This window comes from Colobus angolensis, unplaced genomic scaffold, assembly GCF_000951035.1.
Source record: "Colobus angolensis palliatus isolate OR3802 unplaced genomic scaffold, Cang.pa_1.0 Scaffold4, whole genome shotgun sequence".
Taxonomy (NCBI): domain Eukaryota; kingdom Metazoa; phylum Chordata; class Mammalia; order Primates; family Cercopithecidae; genus Colobus; species Colobus angolensis.
The window spans coordinates 15,022,403-15,030,772 of record NW_012117376.1 but is presented as its reverse complement, the minus strand read 5'-3'; the positions used below and the strand labels follow the sequence as shown (position 1 = coordinate 15,030,772).

The window sequence follows — 8,370 nt, the reverse complement described above, 5'->3', positions numbered from 1 at the left end:
TCACACCCAGCTAATTTTGTATTTTTAGTAGAGATGGGGTTTCTCCATGTTGATCAGACTGGTCTCAAACTCCTGACCTCAGGTGATCCGCCCGCCTCAGCCTCCCAAAGTGCTGGGATTACAGGCATGAGCCACCGTGCCTGGCCCCAAGCTTGCTTTTATAACAACCCACTGCTTTGAGAACTAACTCACTTCTGCTAATAATCTGTTATGAAGCTTCTACCCTCATGACCCAGTCACCTCTTAGAGGCCCCTACCTCTTAATACTGTTATATTGGCAATTAAGTTTCCAACACATGAACTTTTAGGGGACGGACACTTTCAAACCACAGCAGAGGGTGTGGACTCAGAACTGAATTTGGTGAATCTAGAGAGAGTGGTGCTATGGATAGAGAATGGTAGGAGGTATTGCAGAGTTCATGGTAGCAACACCTCATGTGCTACAACCTCACAGTCTTCTGTTTTGTAATTACACTATGGGAGCAGCAACCCTTGATAAGAACTGATACTATGTGCTTTTATGGAGAATTTAAAACATATTGCTTATGGTTAAGCACGGTGGCTCATCCCTGTAATCCCAGCACTTTGGAAGGCTGAGACAGGTGGATCACTTGAGGTTAGGAGTTCAAGACCAGCCTGGCCAACATGGTGAAACCCCATCCACTAGAAATACAAAAATTAGCCAGGCATGGTGGTGGGTTCCTGTAATCCCAGCTACTCAGGAGGCTGAGGCAGAAGAGTCGCTTGAACCCGGGAGGCAGAGGTTGTGGTGAGCCAAGATTGTGCCACTGCACTCCAGCCTGGACGACAGAATAGGTGAGACCCCATCTCAAAAAAGAAAAAATTGGGCCAGGCACAGTGGCTCACGCCTGTAATCCCAGCACTTTGGGAGGTCGAGGCGGGCAGATCACCTGAGGTTGGGAGTTCAAGACCAGCCTGACCAGCATGGAGAAGCCCCGTCTCTACTGAAAATACAAAATTAGCCAGGCGTGGTGGAGCATGCCTTTAATCCCAGCTACTCAGGAGGCTGAGGCAGGAGAATTGCTTGAACCTAGAAGGCGGAGGTTGCAGTAGGCTGAGATTGTGCCATTGCACTCCAGCCTGGGCAACGGGCGAAACTCCGTCTCAAAAAAAAAATGAAAAAATTGTATTGCTTACTAGTCTTTGAAGTCTTTATGACTACCAGTCTGCCTTAACTTTGTGTACTAGTCCTATATTTAAGTTGTGAGACATCAGAAACTGGGTCCTTTAACTGAGAAATTTCTTTCTTGGTGTCCTGAGAGACTAATGCATGTTGTCAGAACTTATTCAGGTTTTTGTTTTGTTATGTGTGTGTGTGTTTTTTTAGTGTGGCCGTTTATGTATCCCCAAGATCATCTTGAGTATAGGAAATTAGATACTATGCATATAGTATAAGGCTTGCACATCTTTTTTTAAAGTATTTATTCCTCCTGTCTAACCGAAATGTTTTACCCTTTGATTAGCATCTCGATTCCTCCTGCTCCCGAACTTATAGTAACCATAATTATTCTCTCTATTTCTATGTGTCGAGGTTTTTTTAGCTTCCACATACAAATAAGAACGTGCAGTATTTGTCATTTTGTGCCTGGCTTATTTCTCTTAGTGTCCTCCAGGTTCATCCATGTTGTTGCAAGTGACATAAATTATATCTTTTATAAGGCTGGTATTCCATTGTGTCTGTATACTGCATTTTCCTTATCTATTCATCGGTTGATTCTATAACTTGGCTATTGTGAATAATTACTCAGTAAACATGAGATTGTATATATCTCTTTGACATACTAATTTCATATTCTTTGGATATATGCCCAGAAGTGGATTGCTGGATCATATGGTAACTATTTTTCGTTTTTTGGTTTTTTTGAGGAACCTACATACTCCATTGTTTTCCACAATGACTGTGTTGTTACATTCCCACCAACTGTGTACCAGAGTTCCCTTTTCTCTACATCCTCTCCAAACTTGTTGTCTTTCATCTCTTTTTTTTGGAGATGGAGTCTCGCTCTGTCGCCCTGGCTGGAGTGCAGTGGTGCGACCCCGGCTCATTGCAACCTCTGCCTCCCGGATTCAAGTGATTCTTCTGCCTCAGCCTCCAGAATAACTGGGACCACAGGCACGTGCCACCACGCCCAGCTAATATTTTGTATTTTTAGTAGAGATGGGGTTTCACCGTGTTGGCCAGGATAGTTTCGATTTCCTGACCTCAAGATCCCCCCTCCTCAGCCTCCCAAAGTGCTGGAGATTACAGGTGTGAGCCACTGCGCCCGGCCTCATCTTTTTGATAATAGCCATTCTGACAGGTGTGAGGTGGCTTGCCTGTATTTTTAAAGAGTTGCTTAAGGATGGGCATGGTGGCTCACACCTGTAATCCTAGCACTTTGGGAGGCTGAGGTGGGTGGATCACTTGAGCCCATGCGTTCGAGACCAGTCTGGGCAACGTGGCGAAACCCCGTCTCTACTAAAAATAAAAAAACTGAGGTGGGAAGATCACCTGAGCCTGGGGAGGTTGAGGCTTCAGTGAACTGTGGTCACACCACTGTGCTCCAGCCTGGGTGACAGAGTGAGACCCCCATCTCAAAAAAAGAAAAAAAAAAAGGTTGTTTAATGAGAAGATAGTAGCTGATCTTATACTCACGTAATTCTGGGAACAATTATAGTATTTGTTATCTGAGTATGCTTTGTGTTGGTTGGTGGGGAGAAAAAAAAGAGAAACAAGTTGGTAGTCGCTCTTCTCCATCATAGAAATGCTTGATTTGGGAACAAGTACTGAATATAGTTGAATAGAAAAGAAATTGGTATTCCTTGTTTCCTTATTTAGTTTTCTGCCCGCTGAAAACAGTAAGTATGTTACCTCACACTCCTACCTTATTGTTTGCTTGCAGCAGTCCCCCTCAGAGTAGTACTTGAAAGTTGGAAATAGGTAGAAATGTGAACCTTCTGCAGTAGAGCTAATCAAGGGTTGTCTCCCAAGACCACGCAAGAGCCAAAGGAAACATGAATTCAGTCTGAAGGAAAAGTTAAAAAAAAACAAAACAAAAACCACAGTTGGGTACACACAAGGGGCCAAGTGAAAGGCAAAATATAAAATAGAGGATTTCAGTGTGTACCCAATTGAGAGTGCTCACTGTGCTAGAGTGAAACCTGAGAGTTACTAAGAATAACTTCACATATCCAGGCAGTCAGGTCTGGGGTATGGCAGAGAGAACAGAATCCTGCCTCAGATGCCATACTCCATGCCCTGCATACTGAGCAAGACTGTCTAGTTCGCTTCATTCTTCAGATAGTTTGGACTCATTGCTCACCTTCCTGGGGGAGCTTTTGGAGGTCGCAGAAGATTCTGGCAACTCTTGTAAAGGATATTTTTATTAGATTTGATTATAGCTGAGAATTGTCCAGCTTCCGGAAGAGTAGGACCTAACTCATTTTCCTTAAGTAAGTAATTTTTTTAAAGTTCAGTTTTCAGCTTTGTCTGTTGACTGACAAGATTTTTTTTATTCTAATACAAAGGACTAAGTTAAAAGTGAAGCCATTATTGCCTTTTGTTGGTTTACTTTGTGAATGGCATTTGAGATCCTGGAAAATACATCTGCCAGTTTGGTTGCTGTGTCTTTCTGCTTGATACTTTTGATGACGGTGCTCTCTCTGCTTGGTCTCAGGACAGGCTGAGAGTTTCTGGCATAGCATTCAAACTCAAGAAAGCTTGCTGCTTCAATTTTTACTTATGGAAGACTATTCTCTCCGCAGATTTTTGCAGCTCAAGTGGCAGTCCTCCTTTCCAGCCCATCAAAAGCCATGTAACCATTCCAACAGCCCATGTGATGCCTTCTACTTTAGGGACCTCTCCTGCCAAGCCAAATTCTACACCTGTTGGACCCTCTTCCTCCAAACTCCCTTTGTCAGGGTTGGCTGAAAGTGTGGGAATGACAAGAAACGGAGACCTCGGTGCAATGAAACTTTCTCCAGGCCTATCTAGAGATCTCGTGTATCTCTCTGGTGCTCCTGGAGAAAATGGAATTGAGCAGTCCTGGTTTCCAGCGGTGGGCCATGAAAGACAAGAAGAGGTGAGGAAGTTTGATATTCCTCGCATGGACTCTACCCTCAATCAGTCGGCAGTGATGGAGACACTTTATTCAGATCCTCACCACCGAGTCCGCTTCCACAACCCAAGAACCAGCACAAGTAAGGAGTTGTACAAAGTGTTGCCTGAGGCCAAGAAGGCACCGGGCAGCGGGGCAGTGTTTGAGCGGAATGGACCACATTCTAATAGCAGTGGGGTCCTCCCTTTGGGACTCCAGCCTGCTCCTGGGCTCTCCAAGCCTCTGCCCTCTCAGGTGTGGCAGCCGAGTCCTGACACTTGGCATCCCCGAGAGCAATCTTGTGAACTCAGCACTTGTCGGCAGCAGCTGGAATTGATCCGTTTACAGATGGAGCAAATGCAGGTAGAGGTCCATCTTTCCTTGGTTTTCTAGGTTCTGTACAGTTCTTAGAATTGTAATAGCTTTTGTCCTTTGAATTTTGGCTTTAAAGAAAATAGCTGTAAAAAGAAGGAAGATGTTTGTAGACAGGAAATACAGGCTTGTGAGCTGTTGGCCATTGAATCTGTTTGGTGGTCAAATTAAGCACCAGTTAGGGTCTCCAAAATAGCAAAAGGTTACAAAGGAAGATTTAAAAGGTATTTATACCAGTTACTAGGCTACAGAATTTTATTTAATCTTCATAGGGTACTAACGAGGTAGATGTAGAAACTTACCAGGTTCTTAGACTACATAATCTGTCCAGGGTCATAGAGCTGGTGATTGGTAGAGCTAGGGTTTAAAAACCATCTTTGAGGCCAGGTGCAGTGACTCATGCCTTTAATCCCAGCACTTTGGGCCAAGGTGGGCAGGAGTTCGAGACCAGTCTGGCCAGCAGAGTGAAACCCTGCCTCTACTAAAAATGTAAAAATTAGCCAGGTGTGGTGGCGTGCACCTATAGTCCCAACTACTTGGGAGGCTGAGGTGGGAGAATTGCTTGAACCTGGGAGGTGGAGGTTTCAGTGAGCCAAGACCACTCCATTGCACTGCAGCGTGGATGACAGTGAGACTCCGTCTCAAAAAATAAATAAATAAATAAATATGAAAACCTTCTTTGAGCCCCTGTGTTCTATCACTTTTGTATTTTCTTTTTTTTTTTTTCTTTTTTTTGAGATGGAGTCTCGCTGTGTTGCCCAGGCTGGAGTGTAGTGGCATGATCTCAGCTCACTGCAACCTCCACCTCCCAGGGGGGTCAAGTGATTGTCCTGCCTCAACCTCCTGAGTAGCTGAAACTATAGGTGCGTGCCACCACACCTGGGTCGTTTTTGTATTTTTAGTAGAAACAGTTTCACCATGCTGGCCAGCCTGGTCTCGAACTCCTGACCTTGTGATCTGTCCGCCTCGGCCTCCCAAAGCTGGGGGGCGGGGGGTGAGCTACTGCACCTGGCCTGTATTTTCTTTTTTCTTTTCTTTTTTTTTTTTTTTTTTTGTGTGTGTGTATGTGTTTTTTTTTTTTGGAGACAGAATCTTGCTCTGTCTCCCGGTGGCATGATTTTGGCCTACTGCAACCTCCACCCCCCCAGGTTCAATCAATTTTCCTGCCTCAGCCTCCTGAGTAGCTGGGAACCACAGGCGCATGCCGCCACCACCGGCTAATTTTTTGTATTTTTTAGTGGAGACAGGGTTTCACCCTGTTGCCCAGGCTGGTTTAGAACTCAGGCAGTCTGCTCGCCTTGGCCTCCCCAAGTGCTAGGATTACAGGCGTGAGCCACCACGCCCAGCATATTTTCTTTTAAAAAATCCTTATGCTGCTGAAGAGTGGGAAGGAAGGGAGCAGACATATTCCCCTTCCTTGGTTGGTGAGGACATCCTAGCTCCTGGTTTGCCTCTGTTGCTAGATAATAAAAGATAACTGACCTTTTCTTAGAAACTAGAGCCTTTTTGAACAGGGAGTGTTCAGTTGGCAGAAGCCTTCCTGGCAGGTTCTTTCCAGTCATGCCTCAGAGCTAAAATTATTTCATAAACATTGGGCCTCATCAGCCTGAGCCAAGTTGGGCCTTGACTACAGACCCAGCTGATTACTGCTCAGGTGTTTTCAGGCATGTATGGGTCACGATCAAGCTCATCTGGGCCTACTTGCCTTTCAGCTTCAGAACGGAGCCATCTGCCACCATCCTCCTGCTTTTGCTCCTTCACTGCCCATCTTAGAGCCAGCACAGTGGATCAGCATCTTGAACAGTAATGAACACCTTCTGAAAGAAAAAGAGCTTCTCATTGATAAGTAAGAGGGCAAGGGGTACCACAGAGCCGGACTACTCTCCCAGGCCCCATTGAAGACACCAAATGGAGTCTTCCCAAGGGCAAAACATTCCTCCTCTGTTTGGGCCCATGTCTTGTCTCACAGTGGAGGCAGTTTGATAAGCAGCCTAGTCGTATATATAACGTAATAGGCCAGTTATATATTTCTTTAGGGCTCTAGGGAATGCCTGAAGGGGGTAGCCAGTACATTGCCTCTGATTTTTTCCTCATTTCCCCTCAGTTATCTTTCTCATTTGTTCTTCCTTCAGAAAATAGTGATATCCAGAATCTAAGATCTTGCTTACATAATAGGGATTATATTTAGTAGGGGCTTACATTGTGAGGGGTTAGCATCAGGACCTTGACCCGATTCTACCGGCTTGTGCAGGCAGAGGAAACACATCTCTCAGCTGGAGCAGAAAGTGCGAGAGAGCGAACTGCAAGTCCACAGTGCCCTCTTGGGCCGCCCTGCCCCCTTTGGTGATGTCTGCTTGCTGAGGCTACAGGTAAGTATTGGCAATCAAGATGGCATTCTGTTTGTCATAACTCAGTGTCTTCCCTATGCTTGGCACCATTAGGTATCCAGGAGATAAAAAAGAGATCAAGAGTAAACATACTAATTACCCTCAAAGAGTAAACATACTAATTATAAAGCACCCTTTATCATGCCCTAGTGGTGGCAGAAAAGGCTAAGAACCAGGTGAAAGTCCAGATGCCTGGGTGTCAAGACATACTTGGGAGAAAGGTAGATAGTAAAGTCCTAGGACTTTAGTTGAGTGATGTTATAAGAAGACTTAATCTTCTAGCCCTGGCCAAAAGAAGAGAGAGGCAAAGATGATGCGGGATTTAGAGCCATTCTCTCTTTTTTTTTTTCCCCCTGCTCTGTCACCCAGGCTGGAGTGCAGTGGCACAATCTCGGCTCACTGCAACCTCCGTTTTCCTGGTTCAAGCGATTCTCCTGCCTCAGCCTCCCAAGTAGCTAGGATTACAGGCGCCTGCCACCATGCCTGGCTAATTTTTATGTTTTTAGTAGAGATGGGGTTTCGCCATATTGGCCAGGCTGGTCTCGAACTCCTGACCTTGTGATCCGCCTACCTAAGCCTCCCAAAGTGCTGAGATTACAGGCGTGAGCCATTGCACCCGGCCATTCTCATTTTTATCCTCCATATCTAGGAGCAGCTGAAGAAGATAATATTCTCACTGAGATCAATGGTTGTGGGGGTTGAGAGCTTGAAAAGAAGCCTGCTTTGTTGACCAAGCCTCTGCAGTTTGGGCATTTGAATGTTGGATATTTGACAGGTTATAGCACTGGCTTTGCTACCTAATTAAGGCAGTGTCCTGTCTCATAGAATCAGAATGTTAACAGTGGGAAGTGCCTTAAATAAAATCTAGTTAATTCTTCAAATTTACTGATGAAAGAATTGAAACCCGAGAAAGAGGAAGACCTTGCCTGAGATAATGTAGAGAATGAGTGGAGGGAAGCCAGGCTTTAAGCCCAGGTCTTCTGATGTCTTGTCCTGGGTTCCTTCCAGTATACAGTGGCTTAGGTATTGCTTTAAGGCAGTGGTTCTCAAATGTGAGTGTGCATCAGAATCCCTGGAGCGCTTGTTAAAACAGATTATTGGAACCCATCCCTATAGTTTCTGATTTGGTGGGCCTAGGAGTTAGGCTTAAGAAATTGCATTGCGCGTTGCTAACAAATTACAGCAATAGGTAAGGCTGATGCTGTTAACCCTAAGACCCAGTTGAGAACCACTTCTTTTTTTTATTATTATTTATTTATTTATTTTTTTTTGAGACGGAGTCTCGCTGTCACCCAGGCTGGAGTACAGTGGCCCGATCTCGGCTCACTGCAAGCTCCGCCTCCCGGGTTCATGTCATTCTCCTGCCTCAGCCTCCCGAGTAGCTGGGACTACAGGCGCCGGCCACCACGCCCGGCTAGTTTTTTTTTTGTATTTTTTAGTAGAGATGGGGTTTCACCGTGTTAGCCAGGATGGTCTCGATCTCCTGACCTCGTGATCCACCCGTCTCGGCCTCC

The 8,370-nt window shown here is 45.3% G+C and overlaps 1 protein-coding gene across 2 annotated transcripts in view; it reads left to right on the top strand.

Moving 5' to 3' along the window:
• Positions 1-8,370, top strand: part of CEP85 (centrosomal protein 85kDa) — a 62,468-nt gene that overhangs the window by 34,753 nt on the left and 19,345 nt on the right. For both annotated transcript variants that reach the window (XM_011955593.1, XM_011955592.1), the window contains 3 exons: positions 3,766-4,460; positions 6,182-6,315; positions 6,721-6,838. In XM_011955593.1, coding sequence (XP_011810983.1) covers positions 3,766-4,460; positions 6,182-6,315; positions 6,721-6,838 — 947 coding nt within the window. The remainder of the gene's footprint in view (positions 1-3,765; positions 4,461-6,181; positions 6,316-6,720; positions 6,839-8,370) is intronic.